At 48.5% G+C, this 22,429-nt stretch overlaps 1 protein-coding gene across 4 annotated transcripts in view; it reads right to left on the minus strand.

Moving 5' to 3' along the window:
• Positions 1-22,429, minus strand: part of MYO16 (myosin XVI) — a 693,372-nt gene that overhangs the window by 300,732 nt on the left and 370,211 nt on the right. For all 4 annotated transcript variants that reach the window (XM_070048580.2, XM_051849982.3, XM_089303408.1 and 1 more), the window contains exons 11-14: positions 21,988-22,098; positions 15,940-16,005; positions 8,621-8,748; positions 4,409-4,514 (exon numbers count right to left, since the gene is read on the minus strand). In XM_070048580.2, coding sequence (XP_069904681.2) covers positions 4,409-4,514; positions 8,621-8,748; positions 15,940-16,005; positions 21,988-22,098 — 411 coding nt within the window. The remainder of the gene's footprint in view (positions 1-4,408; positions 4,515-8,620; positions 8,749-15,939; positions 16,006-21,987; positions 22,099-22,429) is intronic.

Below are 22,429 nucleotides of genomic sequence, written 5' to 3' on the forward strand. Positions count from 1 at the left end.
CATCTTCTGATCTTCCCAGCCCATTAGCAGGAATCTGATGGGAAGTGGAGCAGCCAGGACACAAACCAGCGCCCGTATGGGATGCCGGTGCTGCAGGTGGTGGCTTTACCCACTAGGCCACAGTGCAGGCCCCTGCTGCATTTTCTAAAAGTGAAAGTGGGTGGCCTTCTCCATATCAAACCACACCCTCACCAAGTGGAGCCATCGACTGATTGCCCAATAAATGCTGATTCAAGTGCTTCGCATGGAACTCAGTGTTTGTTAAAGTTGACATTTATTTGGTCCAGAATTGGCAAGAAACCCCAGGCAGTCTTTCCAGGACATGACTTTTCTGTTCCAATAAATCCAGTGCCATGGAAAACCCCTGCGCCTGACACCCGAGAAACAAACACAGGCCTCAGACCCCAAACAGCCCCTCTGGCCTGCCCCTAGCTGCCCTGGAATGGTACAAGGGCACAGCGGCGGTGTGTCTGGTGCTGACTCCTTCCGTGCATCCAGCGAAGCGCATGGCAAAGCCACAGTGTCGACCCATGCAGCCTTTTAAGATGGGACAGCTGCAGGGGAAGAGTGACAGTCAGAAGTATTTCAGCTGTAGGTCCCTGAATAACACAAGTGGGTCATCTGCATCTCATTACCAAAAATCATTCCTCTCCCTCACCTTCCAGGCAGCCGCTGATCCTTTCTTTTGCTCTCCCCTCCCCATCACTGTGAGAGACTCACTGACACCCACTTCCTTCCCAGCCTGTTCCTGTTGCTCCTTGGCGCCTCACCACGCCACCACGGCGCCTCTGCAGGACTCTCTCCCAGACACCTGGACCCCACCCCTGCACGCCCTTCGCTTCACTCCTCCACCACTCTCTTTACCAACTGCTGATCCAAACCGCCCTCCATTCTGTCCCAGGATCCAGGCGACACCGCCTGCTCTCCTCCCAGCCTCTCCCTCTGGAAGGTGCTGCCGGTGCCTCCGGGGTGCACCTGACCCCACGGCCAGTGCTCTGCAGCCTGATGACGCCTGGTGACGATGCAGTCGCGTCCCCCATTGAAGCTGACTAGCCTGTCCCTCCAGCCTGGCTCACTCGGCTCCACTGCTAGGGTTACCTAGCGAGTGTCCCTTTCCCCATATCTCCTCCTGGACTTCAGACAGATCAAGGATGCTCCTTTCTCTTCGTTTCTGTAACCAAAGTTTTTCTTCTTTCATGCAGAAAAACCTGACCATCTCTCCAATGTCCTTTGTTTCACCGAGCCTCTGTAATGGTTTAAAAATTTACAGACAGTCCACAGATTCATCTGAGGTTGCACTTAATTCCTGTACATATGCTTGGATGCTTTGCAAGCCTGTGGCTGGGTAGTTTTCATGAACATCTTGGAAACCGAATTGTAGTCATGGAGATGATAATTTAAAGGGAAAGAAACAAAGCATAATTGACATGGCGCTTAGAGCACAAAAGTGGGCAATGTTTCTTCTGAGATTAGAAATCACAAGTTTATGACACATTTCATTTGTCATAAGAATGAATACAACTCATATAGAAGTAGTTGTACTGGAACTTCACAAAGACATTCTAGTTTTGGTTCCTAGACTAATTGATTTGGAAAATTTCTACCTATCTTATTCAAAGGAATGCAAACTAGAATACATTCACCTAAAGTAAAATACAAAGCCAATTTACATAATCTAGAGTGCCTATTAGAGATTATGTACATAGCTTGTACTCTCACAATCTTTTTAATGAATGAATATTTTAGTCTGCAATTTAGAGGGAGAACCATTGTTCCTTGTCACCACAGTTATGTCAACAGGATCTGTGACCTTGTTTCATGCACGCTCTAAACGTTAGAGAGTAGTTGTCAGTGCATTCTATGTGAAGCAGGAGAGGTTACTCTGTTCTTCACACATTATCTCAACATGTTAAAATATTTTGAGCAGAATTATGCAAGTGCTCAATATAGGACGGCCTTAAAGATGGAAGTAAATTAAAGTCAGCAATAGTCTCATATGAAGCCATAGAGACAGGTGTCAAACCATTTATTGCAAGTGAGTCTTAAAGGGACAGTCTCTGGAATCAGCCATTATCTTAGGAATCTGTTAGAGCATGCTTAGATTTTAAGGGCTGATAAAGAGAACCAAAGGTAGAAGATATGGCCAACACCACTCCAGGGTTAGACATGAGCTCCTTCCATCTCTAAATGAGGATTCAGAGGCTACACATTTCCAGCATATTCCCTGGGAAGCACCACCCGGTAGAAATCGCTGCCCAGCAGGGCCAGAGCAGGTGACCCAGAAACAAACGCCGATAGCACAATATTCACGGCTTGATGCATCGCTAGATTTCGAAACTTGGAGTTTTCAGATGACACGGATGATGGGAGTGAGCTGGAAGAACAGCAGCTGCTTCGTCCCAGTGTACGCTGACATTCTGAGACAGAGATTTCCTGAGATAAAATGCCAGGGCCTTCCTGCAAATAGGTGCACAGCTAGAGGCTGGATTGTCATCGGGCACTTGGGCTGCACCACTGCACCTGTGAGAACGCACTCTGAGTAAGTGCTGACAGACGGCGCACGTGGTGCAGCAGCCTGGGCCGTGCTGAGGCGATGAGGGAGCACAAGTGTGCATCCCTGTCTGGACTACTCTACAGAGCGTGCGGATGTGTATTTGGGAAAATCTGCATTCATTTGTTGTGTGTGAGGAACTGAACATGAGTACTGATACATACATTCAATGATCTCTGGAACTGAGAGGTTAAATGGCTTGAACAGTGTATCTTCTCGACTCTTAGATAAACGGATAGTTATTAAAAGAGGGGAGAAATTATGTAATAAAGGCAGAGGGCAAGACAGGTATGAGAAGATGCCATGCTGGTTCCATAAGTCACACACGCACACATACATTCACACACAAACGTATCGAGTCCTGACTGCACACCCCACATTGATTCCTATTACATTTGGCTGATAATCTCAATGTTCCCTCGATTTGCTGAAGTATCTAAAGGCGTTGTATGCTTCTCTGGATTTATTCACCATCTAGGGTCTCCTAGGGAAAGATGGCATCCCTGGTTTCCAGGGACAGACATTGGGGAACATGTCACAGACCCTCGCTGAAGCAGCAAACGCATGAGCAAGACAGCATGGCCTGTCTGGGAGGGATGCCCCTCCAAGGTGGTTTCAGCATGGCCACAGGGCCAGCACACGGTGCCAGGAGGCAGGACAGCAACACAGCACAGTCGGGAAGAATGCTGGGTGTCTCTCATCCTCTGGGCTTTGAGGATCAGCCTAGGGTTCTGAGCGAGCGAGTTACAGGGAGATAGACTGCGAGAAGTTCTCTCTCCACTTCCTGCAGTAATAGTGGGCTGCCTGGTTGGAGATGAGTTCTGTCTACACGGCGTGTGGCTATGTTCCAGCCTGAATCTGTGGACTGAGTGAGGCCTCCCCATGTCTCAGGCGTCCCTCTCCCTTCCTCTGCACTGGGGAGGAAGTGCATGGGTCCTGACTGGCCCTGGGGAGCAGGGCTGCCCTGTGAGCCCTGACTGCCGTGTGGACACACATCAGAAAATGGTCAAGCTGTGAAAGCAAGTGCAGAAATGTGGGGGCACCTGATCTACAGGTGGAGGCCCCGAGAGACAGACAGCTGAGTGCTGCTCATTTCTGTGGCTGGTTACAGAGGGTCGTTCTGTGTGTTCTCTACGGTCCCTTCTCACACCTGTCAGTCAGCCAGATAGCAGGAGCCTCCTCTTCAGACCCAGGTCTGGGAAAGCCCCACCAGCAACACCTGCCAGCCGTGTGTGAAGACAAGAGCAGCAGGGCACAGAGAGGCACCTGCAGGGGCCATGCTGACAGCTTCTGAGTTTCACTGTATAAAATTCCCTGGGCTTCAGCTTGCCTGCGACAGGCCTCTGTGTGCTCTCGATTCCCGGTCGCGTGTTCAGTGGCTGAAGGAGCAGGACACGGTGCCTGCAGATGGTACGGGATGCAGCACACCCATGATTTCCAATATGATTTAAAGTCACGGTGGGAGAAGAAGGTTTATCACCTAGCCACATCACTCAGGTTTACTCTTGTCAGTTCTTTTGGATAAACTGACATTTGTTGTCAATCATTTAACTGCTTTTCAGGCCACAGACAACAAGGGTACCAATCTTCAGAAAGACCGCCTTCTAGGTGAACCACAATCTAACAGTATCGTGGGTTTTAGATCCAACAACTTAGAGCAAACACAAAGACAGAGCACGTTCATGATATTTTTAATGCATAAAAGGAAATAAACGTGCACTTGGGTAAATAGACACTCACCCCCGGCTCGTTCTCTTCCTTTATTTCCTCGAAGTTTGACCCCTCTATTTGTAAATGACATTTCCCTTGCACTGACATAATTCATTCTCCCATCTTCTGGGCAGACAAGAAACTTACATGTTTAAACCTGGATTCAAACAGAGCCCGGCTGGCGCTGGAGCGGCAGGCGAGGTGTCTCACGATTTGTTTGCTGGCTTCCGACTTTCCAGACCCTCTTTCTCCGCTAAGAGAGAGAGAGAAGAGAGACACGTTGACTGGTGTGGTGGAAGCAGTCTAACAATCAGGTAGGCAAAGCCAATTCTCAGACACACCCGTGATGGGGGATAACATGACTGCAGGTTTTCATGAGAATGTGGTAGGGGCTGGTGCTGTGGCGTGGTAGGCTGAGTCTCTGCCTGTGATGCCGGCATCCCCTATGGGAGCCGGTTCATGTCCTGACTGTTCCTCTTCCAATCCAGCTCTCTGCTTATAGCCTGCGAAAGCAGCGGCAGATGGCCCAAGTGCTGGGGCCCCTGCACCTCTATGAGAGACCCGAAAGAAGCTCCTGGCTTCGGATTGGCCCAGCTCTGGCCATTGTGGCCATTTGGGGATTGAACCAATGATTGGAAGGCCTTTCTCTCTGTCTCTCCCTCTCTCTGACTGACTCTACCTCTCAAGCAAAGAAATAAATAAATCTAAAAATAAAAAAAGAATATGGCTGAAGTCTATTCTTCAGTTTGATGTGTTCATTCAAAACACTTCGGAAAGGGATGGCAGATTCCACGCCTCTGGCACACATCATATGTTGGGACCACAGATGAAGGGGGGGCAGTCTCTGCCACCTGCTGTCTTGCAGTAAAGGACCCCCTCACCGAGGAGAGGAGAGGCAGACAGGCACCCGGCCAAGCAGAAGGTCACCCTTAGCTTTGCAGGTGAAAGCCAGCGCGTCGACAAGGAGGCGTGTGCACCACAGAGCCCCACGCCCGGCCTCTCTCGGAAAAGGCCATGTCCCTTCCGGGCACTCCTCTCTTCCTCGAATGCACACACGACACCGGCGGGACCCTCAGAGGGAGGCGGTGGCTCTGGCACTTGGCCCATCCTAAACCAGCTCTTTCTCCGTCCCCTTCCCAGGCGGCTCTCAGCGCTGACTTCCCGTGTTCCCCATGCGTCCCTCACCTAGGGACACAGACTACACTTGTTATGTACGGGACAACGCCTTTGCTACTTCCCGGGCATCGTATATTAACTGATCTCATTCCTACCAATGTCAACTGTTGCATTTCAGACACTGTGTGACACAGGATTAACACAGAATTCTGCTGTGACAGTTACTACACTACAGTGGTCTGATATACAGTAAAGTCATTACTGCATTCAGATGCAAAGCTCATAAAAATGTTCTTTATTTATCTGATAACCAAAAAAGAAAAAAATGACCGCAGCCTTTTTCTGACAGCTTTTTGCCTTGAAACACTGGCACCAGTGAGAGGTAAAAGAATGCTTGCCAGAAAATAATGGTGATATGTAACTATAAGTTGTTCAAGAGTTTCTCTCATTTGTGCTGGTCTGCAGGTTTTTGATCACTGGGGCTCAAAATTATTAACAAAATGAAATTAAAATTTGGAAATAAAATTCAAATTTTTCTAGTCTTGTACCAAGTTATGGGGCATCCATTACAGGAATATTTGAGTTTTGATCACCAAATCTTGAATCACCCTCTGTGAATGCAGTTAGTGGGTTGCAGTGAGTACTCAGTAAATGACCCATAAACAGGTTCTACGTTAGTACCAATGGGGACAGACTGTGTCTCACACAAAACCATCAAGGAGCTGGCAAGGCTACCTAGAATCACCCAATTCTGAAAGAGAAAGAAGGACCAGAATTTTCCATCTTGGGGTCTCAAGGGTGTTCCTTAATTCTATCCCAGCATGAGGTAGCACTTTCTTTTTTATTTTTATTTTTATTTTTATTTTTATTTTAATTTTTTTTATTTTTTGACAGGCAGAGTGGACAGTGAGAGAGAGAGACAGAGAGAAAGGTCTTCCTTTGCCGTTGGTTCACCCTCCAATGGCCGCCGCGGCCGGCGCGCTGCGGCCGGCGCACTGCGCTGATCCGATGGCAGGAGCCAGGAGCCAGGTGCTTTTCCTGGTCTCCCATGGAGTGCAGGGCCCAAGCACCTGGGCCATCCTCCACTGCACTCCCTGGCCACAGCAGATAGCTGGCCTGGAAGAGGGGCAACCGGGACAGAATCCGGCGCCCCGACCGGGACTAGAACCCGGTGTGCCGGCGCCGCTAGGCGGAGGGTTAGCCTAGTGAGCCGCGGCACCGGCTGAGGTAGCACTTTCTTAAAATCTGAATGAGTAAACATTTTTTTCAAAAGAAGTGGTTGATATGTGGCATTATTTATTTAGCCTTAAAAATGCTCCAAAGGAACAGAACATAACAAGTCCTACTGGAAAGAACAATCCAGGAGCAGATACACGGAGAAATCATGGGGCTAAATGAAGAGAAGACGTTCCTTTCCTGCAAGAAGCAGCTGCACACGGCGCGCTGGGGAATGGGCGGGCTCCCAGGGGACCTCCGCTCATGGGCTCCTTCTTCCCCCTCAGAGCCTGGCTAGGTGCTGATGATTTTAACACCTCAGGAGTGACAGCTGGACGGTCTGCTTTAGAATCAGGTGGATTCCATGAGAATGCAAGCATATCCACACACGTGGTGCCGCCACGTCAGGGCTGACTGGCACAGAATGTCTCGTGTCCCCGCGTCTGAGCTGCAGGAGGCCAGCTGTGGATGCTGTCTGGCTGTGCCAGTGAGCCAGCTTCATTGGGGTTCAGATGCCAGCCTTGAGCTCACACACCACACCCACTATTTGCTACTCCTTGAGACCTTGAGTATGGAGGTAACCCTCTGCCAGTCGCCTGTCACATAGATGGTGTTAAAGATCACTTTCATCACCATTGTAACAGCAACACCCCCAGTCTCATACCTACGGCGGGGAGCAGGGCTGAACAGGACGCACCTGGCCCAGGCTCTGCACGAGGTGAGCTCCCAGTGAATATTAGTCGGCATGACTGTCAACACCACTGTGCAGCCCCCTCAGTTTTTAGAAAGTGTTTCTCTTTTTAGCAAAGACCAGAGAACTCAATCAATAAAGCAGACATACAGAGAGTTCTTGATTCAGGCATGGGTGGAGACCCCCACAGAGGCCCTCTGATCCCTGGGGTGCTGGGGACAGCCGATGCTCCCCACGGTGAACCCTGAAGCTCACACCCATCAGTCTCAGCCTCTGTGGACATGGGTGTTCTATAAAATCATTACAGTGAAAGCAACCATGTCAGCACGCGTTTACATACCCAAGTCTATCCAAGTTTCTATCCGGGTTCTATCTTTACTCTGTTTTTTATTTCACTTTTACTTGATTTATGTGCCCAGTTTCCAACAAATAGGAAGGAAAAGCCATTTTTATCAATAGAAGTTTTCCTTTAGCTGAGATTTGGCTTAAAATGAATCATAATTTCCTAATGCATTCCCTATGTTAATACTTAAGTATTTCTTCAACCTTCTATCAATATATCATCACATTTCACTCCTAGTGCTTTTTTGTTAATATTTATTTGAAAGAGGGGGGACAGAAAGAGAGAGATCTTCCATCTACTGGTTCACTCCCGCATGGCTCCAACAGCCTGGGCTGGCCAAGACAAAGCCAGGAGCTTCATCCAGGTCTTTGATGCAGCATTTGAGTGGCAGGGGCCCAAGTACTCGGGCCATCTTCCACTGCTTCCCAGGCCATGAGCAGGGAGCTGGGTTGAAAGTGGAGCAGCAGGGCCTTGAACCGGCGCCCATATGGGTGTCTCAGGTGGCGGCCTTACCCGCCATGCAAGGATGCAGGTGCCCCCTCCCATTCCTCGTTGTACACTTTGGTCTTTGGAGAATTGTGGTAAATCACCCTTCTGGGCATTTTAAGGTTTGCAATCTAAAGTCAACATATCTATGGGGGAATAATCTGTTGGACCATGAGCTTGGGAAAAACCTAGACGTGGGGCGGGAACGCACCCTGTCATGAAGAATTGAAATTCCATGTTGGGCAGCAGCAGGTTTCCAGGCTCCCCCCCCCCCCCCCCCCGGGACGCTTTCCCGACTCTGAAACCAGAAACACTGCGGGTCTGCCTGGAATCCTCAAACCCGAAGCTGGGATACTGATCCAGACCCACCTGGGGCTGCTTCCAGCAGCCAAGCCACGGGCCCATCCTAAGGGGTCATACGGACTCGCTGCCGTGGAAGGGAACCGGCGCCGGTGGAGGGAGCGAGGCCCGCAGAGCCGGCCTGGGCGCGAGGCGGGCGGGGGCTCACCTGAGGACGAAGCTCTGTGGCCGCTGCTCCTGGAACAGCTGGTGGAAGGCTCTCTCGGCACAGGAGAAGAGGTGCGGGGGCAGCGAGGGGCTCGGCCGCCCCGTGTCGCTCAGGTACAGCTGCGAGACCTGCCACGCGAGACAGAGAAGACAGAATCTCAGGCTCCCGAATCGCAGGACGCTGCCGATGTCCGCCCAACTCTGCACAGAAGCGGACACATCTACTGGTGACTCTGGCTTCCAGCACACAGCGAGTATCAGGTTTCTCCCTCTCAGCAAATCTGAGGCGTGCACAGCGACAAAACTGCAGGCTTACAGTGCATCTTTTATTTTTATTTTTGGACAGGCAGAGTGGACAGTAAGAGAGAGAGAGACAGAGACAAAGGTCTTCCGTCTGCTGGTTCACTCCCCAAATGGCCACCACGGCTGGTGCACCGCGCTGATCCGAAGCCAGGAGCCAGGTGCTTTTCCTGGTCTCCCATGGGGTGCAGGGCCCAAGCACCTGGGCCATCCTCCACTGCACTCCCTGGCCACAGCAGAGAGCTGGCCTGGAAGAGGGGCAACCGGGACAGAATCCGGTGCCCCGACCGGGACTAGAACCCGGTGTGCCGGCGCCGCTAGGCGGAGGATTAGCCTAGTGAGCCGTGGTGCCGGCCTTACAGTTTATCTTTCAGCGCTTGCTGCTTTGAATGACTCTGCTGGCTTTAGGAGCAACTCAGACACATCCAGCTCATAGACGTCAGGAAAGAAAGTGGAAACCCTGGAAGTCACGTCTCACTCGACCTCTCTCAGCAACTTCAATGCCCTAAGGCAGCTGCGACTTTAAACTGGGACACGAGGAGGCATTGCAGCCGAAATGCCACAAATCAACAGGAAAATGGAAATGTCAGCTTCATTCGGGGAAGTGGTGACTCGCAAGGATTGCCGACGCGACTCACTGGCGGTGTTCCAGTCCTCTGAGTTTCCAGCGAAGTCTGTGACGGAAGAAGAAGTCAGCCACTGAGAGACTGTGGGTCACGAGGAAATGCCGGACACGCTTGCTTTTTGTTTCAGAAAATCGAGGTCAGGTGTGAAGCTGAGACGGCGGCGAGGCGGGAGCACTGCCCCCCAGTGTGGGAGGGTGAGGATTCGGGTGGCCACGGCGCAGGGGAAATTGGCTTGAACCTCTGGCGGGGTGAGCATCTCTGGGACGGGGGGCATCTGGACTGTAGGTGACCGTCCTGATTGTCAAGGCTTTGTGATGTCCAGAAACACTCAGAAAGCCTATTCGAAGTTGATGGGCCCACACACCAGCAAGCCATTTAAACAGCCGAGAAAAAAAGGCATTTGTGCTGTCCACTTGCACATCTTATGTCAGTTTTAAATTGCTGGTTTATACAGGAAAGGAATTTTTTTAAAGATTGATTGATTGATTTGAAAGAGTTACACAGAGAGAGAAGGAGAGGCAGAGAGAGAGAGAGAGAGAGCGAGCGAGAGAGAGAGGTCTTCCATCCACTGGTTCACTCCCCAAATGGCTACAATGGCTGGAGCTGCACCAATCTGAAGCCAGGAGCCAGGAGCTTCTTCTGGGTCTCCCATGTGGGTGCAGGGGCCCAAGCACTTGGGCCATCTTCTACTGCTTTCCTAGGCCATAGCAGAGAGCTGGATCGGAAGTGGAGCAGCTGGGACTCGAACTGGTGCCCGACTGAGATGCTGGCACTGCAGGTGGTGGATTTACCTGCTAAGTCACAGCACCGGCCCCAACAAAGCCCTTCTTAAGGAGAACAGGGTTGCTTTCCCTGCCGAGCTACTGACTGGCCATTTGGAGCATACGTTGTCAACCCAGCTACTCTGGGTGGTTCTCAGGTGTGAGGGCAGTCTGCTCATTTTTGGCTGTGATTGGCGTTTTGTTCTCAGAATGTCTGTGCAGTTGCTAGGCTGAGCCACCCGCACTCAGCATGGTTAACCACCTAACACAGTCAACTGACGCCCGTCGGCTTGGCAAGCACTCCTGCTCCCGCTATTAAAGTGTTTGTCTGTAGATCCAGGACTGAACGACCCGGCCATGTTTTACTTTCTCCTCTGCCCCCCACCTCTTGCAAGTTTAAAATGAATGACGTGACTTTTCTTTGCCATAAATGGGCATCCCATAATGAAGCCTGCTCCCGGGGGTCAGCCTGCGTCCCAACCTGCCTACTGCTCACCGCGGGGTCACTGCTCAGGGACTGTCAGGTCACAGCACACTGCTCTGAGCTGCCCCAGGGCGGGCGGGGACTGCTTGCTGCCCTGTGTTCACAGGAGTCTACCATGGAGGGCTCACTACACCCATGACTGATGGCTGGAGAAGGAAACGGGTGTCAGGCAAAGGCTGAATCCAACCCAGCTGATGGTAACAAAAGAAAAGCAAAACACAGATGTTGCCTGCAAATTTTATAAAAACATGGAGCACAGAAGACATCCTCCTGCCTTTCATAATCTTCGTAGATAAGGTCATAGTTGGTGCACTATTTCAGTCTTATTAAATTAATCAGCACAGCAGGAATCCAAAATATCTGACCCAAATGTATCATTTAAAATAAGACTCCGACATCCAATCTACACAGGACAACGGCATCACTTTAACACGAGCAGCTGACAGTACATTTTAAGCCCTAATATTGTTACGGAGGATACCCAGTAATTCAGCAGAAAAATGAATTCCTTTATAATACCAATGTCTATAATTATCACTGGGCCAGTGCCAACTATTTGATTCTACATAAGAGATGTGAATTTCCAAAGAAAAGCACCAAGTTTCACAGTTAGCTTTCCATTAGTGTTCATTTGACCTAATTTTCTATCTGTTTTCCTACACTCGCTGAGAGAGGGTGTAGGAAATTAATGTAGATTAATGTAATGAGTGATAAATGTGAACAGGTTTGTGGACAGTTTATTAAAATTCAATTCATGTTAAATAGTTAAAATGTAAACATATATGCTTAATGCATATTTAATACTCATGTATTTGAACTTATGATTCAGTTTATTTAAGTGATAAATATATATGAATTATATAAATTATATATTTATAATTACATGAATTACATGTAACATTAATCATATTACAACTACTCCAGAAAAATCCCAAGCTATTATATCTTATCCTTACATGGATAAGGAAATACGGGGTGGTTGCTTAGCCCAGCCATCAGGGTGCTGGTCAGGAGGCCTGCATCCCACATCACGGTTCCTGCACTGAATTCCAGGCTCCAGCTTCTGCCTACAGACTCCTGATAATGCAGACGCTGGCAGGCAGCAGTGATGGCTCAAGTGATGGGGTTTCCACCACCCGTGTATGCGTATTTGTCATCTAAGTATTCAAAGCTAACTTTTCTTTCACTGTAAGATTCTTGCTAACTCTATGGACAACAAAATATAAGCCAGGGGTCACATAGTAATGGTTAACTTTGTCGCTCCCCCTCTTCGTGGAGGAACGACACTAAGCCCTGCCTAGGCTTCATATCCGAGTCACGGCACCATTATGTCGCTCCCCCTCTTCGTGGGGGAACAACACAGGACCCTGCGCTGTTCTTTCGTCTGCTCGGCCCTCCCCGGGTTTGCTGCTGGTTCTTCCCGGGTTGGCTACTATCCCTTCCACCTCCGTGGAAGGGCAGTTCCCCCTGGCCGCATTCCCCACTTCCGCAGGGGAGCGGCACACCGCCGGCCGGCTTTCTCGGGGGCTGCACGGGTTCCCTTAGATGTTCCCCATAGATGTTCCTGGTGCATGCCGTCTCTCTCCTCCTTTATAGTCCTCCTCCGCCAATCCTAACTCGGCTGCCCACATGCCGAGTACGCTGCTCTCCTCCAATCAATAGCAAGTCCTACAGTTTATTAGTTGAACTGGAGGCAGCTGTGCGGAAGCTGTTTACTTCTCTCCCAGCGCCATATTGTGGGAGAGCAGATGCATAGAATAAGTCTTAATTCCAGTAACTCAGTCTAGTCCGGTTGCTCCCCACAAACTTATCTTTTCAAATGTATATTTAATTTTATTTATTTGAGAGTCAGAGAGAGAGAGAGAGAGAGAGAGAGAGAGAGAGAGAGATCTTCCATCAGCTGGTTCACTCTCCAAATGCCCACAACAGCCAGGCAGAAGCCAGGAGCCAGGAGCCAGAGTTGGACAAGATCTCAGGCACTTTGGCATGGGATCGCAGATATCCCAACAGTGTCTTAGTCGGCTGTACCACAATGCCTGCCTCTAATAGTTAACTTTGAATAGCAACTGTTCTGTGTCTCTCCATGTAATCCTCAAGACGGAATTAAGTAATAATGGACACAGAATCTCAAACAAGCATATGCGTTGAAGGAGAATGATCTTCTGACATTAATGATAAAAACAGGTAGGGTATACGGGGCCGGGGAGGGTGTGTGGTGCAGGTCAAGCCACCACTGTGACGTCAGCAGGCCTCCCTGCAGAGCCTGGTTCGAGTCCCAGCTCTCCCATCTCTGATTCAGTTTCCTGCTATTTTCCTGAGAGGCAGCAGACCACAGCTCAAGTACTGAGGTCCCTGTCACCCGCCTGGGAGACCCGGACGGACTTCCTGGCTCTGGCTGTTGGGTGTATTTGGAGAGTAAATCGGTAGATACAAGCTCTCTCTCTTTCTTTCTCGTTCTCTGTCACTCTGCCTTCCAAATAAAATAAATATTTTAAAAAGTAGATACGGTCTACTTTACCCTGTGGCTATCATGAAGCTGCAGTCAGTCTCTTTCTCTCACCATGAATAACGGCAAATACCAGGTAAAGTGCAACTTAACCATCTAACTGTGCCTTGGGAAACCACAAAAGCAACCTGGAAGTCAGAAGCTGAGAAGTTGAAGAATATCAATGTGTGCTGAGCCAAGAAGGGTCTTCTCGGGTTCGTTCTTCTGCCTGCATTGTCACTTTTCTGTGTAAAACTCGGCGGCCTCAGAGAAAGCAAAGGAGGGTATCGGGAAAGCTAAGTGACTTTAGCCCTGGGGGGACAGGGATGTAGGGCTCAGCCATGATGGAAAGACAGATGGACATCCTGCAACCTATCACCTGATGCCTGGGAGGGATGCACCTTGCAGACAAGAGCAAGGAAAAACTACATGCTTGTGGCTGCTGCTGCGGCACAATGGGTAAACCTATGGCTTGCAATGCCAGCATCCTGCATCAGAGCATGGTTCAAGTCCCAGCCACTCTGCTTCTGACCTATCTCTCTGCTCATACAGCTGGGAAAGCAGTGGAAGATGGCCCAAGTACCTGGGCCCCTGCCACTTGTGTGGGAGACTCATGAAGTGCTGGGCTCCTGGTTTCATCCTGGTCCAACCCCAGCCATTCATTGTAGCCATCTTGGGCGTGAACCAGCAGATGGAAGATCTCTCTCTCTGTATCTCTCTCCTCTCTGTCACTCTTGATATATACCCAGTAAAATGATAAATGGACAAACATAATGAATTAATTGTAGGCAAAAGAGACAAACATCTGGAGTTTCTGTGTTCTATTGTGGGAGTGCACAGCAGGACACTCACTTAGAAAGCTGTTGGAAATTCCACTTGGAACTTCCACCTTGGATAGCCAAGAGATGGGTAAAAACACTCACAGAAGCAACAGCCTCCCACGATAATTAACCTGCCGTTTATCCACAGAAGGGATTTTTAAACAGTGATACAAGAATCCCCATGCACTGACTGGATAGCTCCATGCAAAATCACGGATGAATCTCCCCTCCAAAATAGTGGGAGAAAGAAGCCAGATCCAGAGAAAGCTCTTCTTTAAGGTTCTACTGTTACAAATTCTGTCCGTCCACAGGGTGACAGCAGCCCTGTGACCTGGTGACCTGTGACCTGGCCCTGTGGGATCAGGGTGTCTCTATTGAGGTGGCCTGGGAAAGACATCTGAGAGCTGCTGATGTCCTATTTCTTTACCTGTGTGATGTGCTATCACTCTGTATAAATTAGTTGAATGGGACACTTACTATTTGTACTCTGTACAATGTTTATATTATGCCTGAATAAACATTTTATGCAAATATTAGTCTTGACTCAGCAGCAAAGTGATGGGCATGGCAATGAGTTCTCCCTCAAAACCTGTAAGAGCCGCACGGCAGACGAACTTCGTTCCCGGGTTTTAACTGCAGGAGCGGCTGTGGGGGAGCCCCCTTGCCTTGCTCTGCTTGGCTGCCAGAGGCTGAGGCTAGGGCAGCGCTGGGGTAGGACTGGGCAGGATGAGCGCAGTGGGCAAATGTTTTAAAGTCATGTGGTACAGACACTGGATGGTGAGAGTATAGGAAGGAGGGGCATTCTCTGGTTCCCAGGAGCTATTCATGCGAGGACTTAGTCATCAAGTCATCAATCTCTGTCTCTGTGTCTCTCCTCTCCTCTCCATCCACACCCCGCAAGCCTCCGTGAGCACAGCTGTGTTTCAGGAGCCCGGGTGCCCACCCCGTCTCCTGCTGGGTGACGTTAGAGATCCTGCATAGCCTGGAGCAGCCCTGGGCTTCCCTACAACGCGGAGTGCTCCCACAAGTGTTGGGTCACCCTGTGCTGTCGGCTGGAGTAATTTTTCACAAGCAATACTTCATTGATTTTGAGGGTGTCACAACTAGAAATGGGAAGTTATCTGGTAAAAGGGTCAGGTGAGGTGTCACCCTGCTTTACCCACACTGCTTCTGAAAGAAATTGTGTTCAAATGGGGGCTCCACATCAACTGAACCACTCACAACAGTATGGGAAACACTGTTATATGTTACAGAATTTTAGAATCCTGCCTCGTGACAATTACAGAAAAGTTATAGTTAGTATAAAGGAAACTTTTGATAAAATACTCTGATTTGCAAAGCTGCCTAAGAAATCCAAGTCACTGTCATGCAACTATTCCATTTAGAATATTAAAATTTTCTGAAAAATTTGAGCTCACTTATTTATTATTATTATTATTTTGCATTTGGAAGTCAGAGAGACAGATCTTCCATCTGCTGGTTTACTCCCCAGGTGGATGCAATGGCCAAGGCTGCGCCAGGCTTAAGCCAGGAGCCAGGAGCTTCATCTGGGTCTCCCTCATGGGTTCAGGGGTCCAAGCACTTGGGCCATCTTCCACTGCTTTCCTAGGCCATTAGCAGGGAGCTGGATGGGAAGTGGAGCAGCTGGGACTTGAACCGACACCCATGTAGGATGCTGGCAGTGCAGGCAGCAGCTTTACCCGCAACACCACAATGCCGGCCCCTGAGCTCACTTACTATTTTGCTTTGCCTTTGTAATGAGTCGTCAGATACAAATCCCTCTGCTTCCTGAGGGATAGTCTGTATTCTGTGTGGGTAAATGCTACTGTGACTTTGTACTCACCAGGTTAGAATAAATGGGAAGCTCCTTGAATGGGTTGACAAGCAACAGGACGTCCCCAATGAAAGTCTGTCGATAAAGAAGTAAATAATTCATGAATCTTATGAATAGTACTTTTAAAAACTAAAAACTTACATTTTAAAAATTGTTAAAAACAGAAGTAAAAAAATCACACTTTAAAATTTTGAAAATTGTTTCAAAAGTTTGTAATGAAAAGATAAGTCAAATACAAATGGATTAAAGCAAATAGGCTTTGTTCCAATAAACATATAACAGGAAATGGTTTGATTCTTTAAGATTTTATTTATTTATTTAAGAGAGAGTTACAGACGGTGAGAAGGAGAGACAGAAATCTACCATCTGCTGGTTCACTCCACAATTGGCCACAACGGCTGGAGCTGTGCTGATCTAAAGCCAGGATCCAGGAGCTTCTTCCGTATCTCCCACACAGGTGCAGGGCCAAGCATCTGGGCCATCCTCCACTGCTCTCCCGCCACAGCAGAGAGCTGGATTGGAAGAGGAGCAGCTGGGACTAGAACTGGCGCACATATGGGATGCTAACAACACAGGCAGAGGATTAACCTACTGAGCCACAGCACTGGCCCTGGTAATGGTTCGATTCTAAAAATTTATCTTAAAGGGATTTCCTGAATGCAAGACTGAATAAAAGATTAGGACCAGCATTGTGACGCAGTGGGTGACTGCAGCACCAGCATCCCAAAGCAGCACAATTTGAGTCCTGGCTGCTGCACTTCCAATCCAGCTCCCTGCTAATGGCTTGCGGAAGCAGTGGAAGATGGCCCAAGTGCTTGTGCTCCTGCACTCACGTGGGAGACCTGGATGGCGTTCCAGGCTCCTGGTTTTGGCCTGGTGCAGCACCAGTCATTGTGGCCATTTGAGAAGTAAACCAGAGGACAGAAGATCTCTTTTTCTTTCTCTCCCCCTCTCTCTGTCACTCTGCCTTTCAAGTAGATAAAATAAATCTTTAAGTTACATTTTAGTACCAATTAAACATATGGCAATTTGTCCAACTGAGACTATAAAACAAAATATACAGGAAGAAGTGATTTGAGCTAAGCATATTATGTTACCATATAATAATAAAAACCCACATAATGGAAGTTATCTAGGCATAAAAATAAAATAAATATTTTAAATGAACAAATAATGAGATATAATGAGATATATAGATAAAAAAATAAAAATAACAAAATAATAGATTTAGATGCAAATACATCAGTAACTGCATCACAGGTTAAGATAATAATATTCTAATTAAAAGACAAAGATTATAAACTAGATTAAAATACTAAATACATAGCTGTTTAAAGACAAACACCTTTAATAGAAAAATTTAAAGCCTGGAAAAGAGTTCAATCAGAATTAGTCATTCTAAATGTCCATGAGACTAAAGTTTGCCATCAAATGCATTTAGATAAAAGAGCTAGACGGAGAAAAACACAAGTTCACAGGGATGGTGGGGAAGTTTGCATTTTTCCTAAGTAAATCACAGGACAAGCTTTGATTTCATCGACTAATGTGTGACAGTGTCACTGACGACAGCTGAATGTCCCTCATTCTAACGGAACACAGATCATTTTCACTAAATTGAAAGGATGTGTGGCACACAGGGCACACTCCCTGATCATGGGAGAAGGGAAATAAATATTTTATTGTACAAGTGGACTCCAAGGATTTCATGGAAAATATAATCTCACTTTTGTGTAAAAAATGTCAAAAATCCATGATATGATTTTTTTCATAATGTGCGGACTATTTTTTTAGATCTCACATACATATGAACTTAAAAGATTTTGCATCAAATAAACTTCGCTTTCAATTCTCTTTTTCCAGGAACATTTTGAAGCACTCGCGTGTAAGTCTTCAAAACTGAAGAGGCCGTTTTAATGAAACAAAACAATATAAATGTACGACACAGAGGAAAAATGTCCAACTGTGAACACACCTGGATGGTTCCTTCACCTCTTCATTCTAATACATTACGTTCCCCCAAAAGCATATGTGTATTCAGGGTTTGGAAGTTCTTTCCAGTGAGTGGAGTCGTAGGTGACAATATGGCGGATGTGGCACAGCAGAGCTTATCCTGTCACAGATACAGTGATACAGGGCAGACGCCTCTCCATCCACACGGTGAAGTGAGGGAAAGCTCAACCTCAGACACTAACTTGACAGCTTTCGTCTTCTTGAAGCGCTCGTGACAAAGGGACCAGCTCCATCCACATGGCGCCCTGGGTGGTCACTAACAGGGTTGACGTGAGCCAGGCGGGGTGCTAGAAGCTCTCGGGCTCTGCTCTCCTTACCTGGGCTCGCTCAGTGCCACCAGGTGGGCTCTAGAACATTCCTGCTGAACAGCCGCTGCGCAGACACCCATGGTTATTTTGTAGCTTCTGCTTCACTAATCTCAAGTGTGCACCCAGGGGACGCTGCCCCCACAGCTTCCCTGTGGTCCATGAAGGAATCGCATTGCCTTCTCTGCTCTCGCTGGTGCTGCTGCACGCATTTCCCAGGGGACGCAGGGCTCTGTTCTGTGCGTTCCCCTGCAAGCAGGTGCCCCACTCCCTACAGCACGTTTTCTGTCTGGAGATGTCGGAGCTGCCTTCTGCTCCAGACCTGTGCGAACTCCCCCACTTGAGGTCCAATCGGAATGCTATACGCTTAGTAAAACAGCAACGGACAGTTTGTTTGGAAACATCACCTTAGATAACAAGTCAGATGGCAGCAAGCGTGAGGTGGAAACACTGCTCAAACTATGCAGCTGAAATGATTTGTCTTGGCCACCATGGAGGTTATCACTCAACCCAGCCCCCAGCATTTGACACGGACAGTAGCATGTTGACTTCTCTTGTGCTAAAAAGAGTATTTGGCTAAGAGGGCGAGCTGCTCCGTATTTCTGGGGCACATATTCTGTGTTATGGACACAGAAGTGAAAACAGCAACTTTTGCCCTCATAGAGCTTGCATTTTGCCTGGTGTCATCAGGGCTCTGTGTGCACGCTGGCATGCATAAGTGCTTGTGTGTGTGCATGTCAGGAGGGGCAGACGATAGTGAACCCACGGAAGGAAACATGCAGGATTCTATAGGGCGATACATCTCTGGGGAAGACGCATGAGCCAAGGGGACAAGAACATTTGAGATCACGTCAGTTTTCAATGGCCAACGTGCAGTTTCCATGAGCCAGGACTCTGGCACAAACACCTGAAGGAGACGGGGAGTACTGGGCACTCAGCAGCCAAGCTATGGGCAGCGGATGCATAGAAGTCCTGGCCATGCTCCTGGGACACCAAAGTGACCAGCAGGGCTGTTGCAGGAGTTAAGGGACACTGAAGCCCCTGGCGTGGGAAAGGCAATGGGCAGGAGGCCCAGGTCCAGTCCTGGGGACCTTTCTTCCAGTCCTGGCCCTGAGCAAGCTGGATGTCCTAGCAGCAGAGCGCTGAACGACACGATGGCTATTCTAACGGAGCCATGGAGGCTCCTGCCTGCAGATGGTTGGGAGGCCGGGCAAGAGAAGCCATTGCTTCCTTTGAAGGCCAGTGCACAATGCAGCCACTACAGGAAGGCCTGAGCCTGGAGGCGGTGGTGGACGTGGTATCTGGCATTTATCCTGAAGGTAGGGCTGATGAGCTCCATAGGGAAACGCAAGTCACACAGGGGAGACATAGCAGCACCAACGCTCTCTCCAAATGTGTGGCCTGAGAAGACCCACATGGGGCTGGCTGAGAGGAGGAGGTCGGAGGAGCTCAAGTGACCACACTTGAGCATTAGGATTTGAGATACCCACTAACCCAGTGCTTCTCTGTTGGTGGGAAAGGAACACCTGCTTTTAGCTTCAGTGAATCGTGGACTAAAACTTTCACAAAACACATTATACATGAATTACTAGAAAATGAGCCTGCAAAAGGACAAAGACAAACTGCAACCTCTGATTCTTACTCGTTCTAACAGACGGAAGTTAAATATCAACTTGCTTTAAGCGTTTCTTAAAACTCTTCTTAATCTCCTCACAGACTGGCTGTAAACAGTTCTGTGCCCACCAGTCAGATGACCCCTGAGAAGCCCTTACTCTTCAATCCATAAGGTTTACATTCTCTTCTGTGTGTTGGCCACCATAACGTAGGACATTCCCGCAACCACATCAGTCCTAGAGGGTTTAGTTCCTTAGTTTTTCAGGAATGGGAGTGAGGAAAATCACAACTCGCACAGTGGCAGGTGATATTTTAGGTCAACGTTACCAAGCAGAAGATACTAAATTCTGATGATCTAGACACCGAGAGGCAGTGGGTGGAGAAAAGGTACCCATGGAGACGGTCGGGACCCTGCTAGACTTGTCATTTACGATCGGAGAGCACCTGCCAGGCCTCCCGATAAGAATGGCGGGCAGTTAAGGCTCAGCTGTGAGGGAGCCTGTTGTCAACCACGACTTGATGACGTACAGAATCAAAAGTCGGGATAAGGACACCAGAGAATGGCTCCATGACCAGCCGGGATGCCCCAGGGAGGTTGACATGCAGATGAGAAAACTCAGCAGGGGGCTTGTACGCCGTACTTCCTGGAGGTAGAGCCAGAACTTGGGGGGACAGAAGACCAGTCTCGGGAAAGCCCCCTAAGCAGAGAGCAGGGTGCCGGTCACACAGTTGAGATCAAGTGTTCAGGAGTCCCTGGTGCCTGCGGCCAGGGGCCCAGCCCTGGGAATCTCATCGTCAAGATTCTGGCCTCCACAGCAAGGATTCTGGATTCCTCCCGAGAGGAACGGCTCAGGGGAGACTTAGCGTGGGAGGTTTGAAGACACACTTGTGCTTTGTAAACACTAGCTGTTCACGGTGAGATTGGATTGAAGGAAGGCCACCTCCTCCAGGAAGTCAGGATTCTGCTGGAGACGACGGTGGCTGGGGTGAGGGTGCCGGACAGGAGGGGCAGAGAAGTGGACCGAATGCATGCTCAGGAGAGAAAGCTGGGGGAAGGCATGAATGGGATGAAGAAATGCAAAACAATTCCAGCCGTCCTCCAGTACTGTGGTCTTCCAGGACTCAGAAAGGGCAGAACAAGCGCCAACATGACGCTGGGACCAGACGAGAAAACGGGATAAAACAACGCACACTTCTCAAGACTTGCCGGGTGGCAACAGAGCCCCCAGGTACTCTGCTTTCAGCATTTCATGCCAAAGACTCAAATTCATTAATTTTGATAGAAGTATTTAATTTTAAGTGTATTTATGGTGACAGGCCATTTATCCAAGCATTAAGATGCTGTATTGCATTTTCATAAGGCTAATCAACCTCTGACAATTTATTACTCTTAAGGAAATCTCAAGACTTCACATTTACATGAAAATTACTTAATCAATTTCTCAATAGACAAGAAAAAATGATGTTATCAAAAAGAGATAGCAAGTTATGTGCATAATCAGATTTCCCAATAGACATTCTGATTGAATTGCTCTGTGCTGTGTGTAGAATCTAACAAAATCAACGAGAGAGAGAGGGAGCTTGATATTGAGATAACAGATTGTCTAAATTAACAGTATTGGATTGAGCCACAGTAAATTAATTCTTCATGCTGTTTGTCATCTGATATTTTTGCAGCTTATTATCAGAGATCTGTGCATAAATTATTCACCTTACAAAGATGTTTCCTGATCATTTAGAGCAACAACAGTTCCTCCGCACAAATACACAAGCACGGCCACATCCACCTGTGTCTGCTTTAGCTTCCTGTTCCACACGGAACAGGCTACAGTGAAGCTGATGAGGGAGGCAGCATTTGCACAAGTGAGGGGCAGATCCTGCGGGTTCCAGTCAGGTCTTCCACAGCAAACCCCCCAACAGGGACGCTTAACAGCAGCGAGTCCTCGCATGCGATTAGCTCTCGCTCTCAAACCCAAAATCGGGAACCTTGCTGAGACGAGACCTGGAGTCTCAGCGTTCACAGGACCAGGAGCCCCCAGGGACCCTTTCCTTGCAATGTTTGTAACCTGGAAGAGAGTTGAAAATACTGGCAAGACAAAAGCCGTGCAAAAGGCAACAAGGCACTCACGTAGATCTGATCGTTCCCAAAGCGCTTCTGAATCTCATAGAGCAGGCTCCCATCCGTCAGCTCACTGAGTGTTGCCAGGTCGTCGTTTGGAGCAGGAGGCATGAGCTTGACCTGAGAAAACACAAGTGTGATCACTTGTAATTGCTTTCCTATCCACTGTCCTCACAACTGGAGGCTCCGTTTTCCACTGTCTGTCAGAAGTTCAAGATCACATGAGTTAGAAACTGTTATTAAAAGATGCAATGGTTCAATAAAAAGGAGAACAAAATCAAAGGCACTGAACAATATACTCAGATGAGAAGTTGTGTTCTAGGCCCTCAAGTGTGCAAGCATACACAACCCACACAATGGCTTGTGCAAATCAAAGTCATTACGTCTGCCAAGATCAATTCAACACGTGCTTCAGGTTCTCTGCTTGTAAGTTCCACAGGTCTATGTAGTA

Source organism: Oryctolagus cuniculus, chromosome 9, assembly GCF_051225735.1.
Source record: "Oryctolagus cuniculus isolate XC-2025 breed Fujian yellow rabbit chromosome 9, ASM5122573v1, whole genome shotgun sequence".
Classification (NCBI taxonomy): Eukaryota; Metazoa; Chordata; class Mammalia; order Lagomorpha; family Leporidae; genus Oryctolagus; species Oryctolagus cuniculus.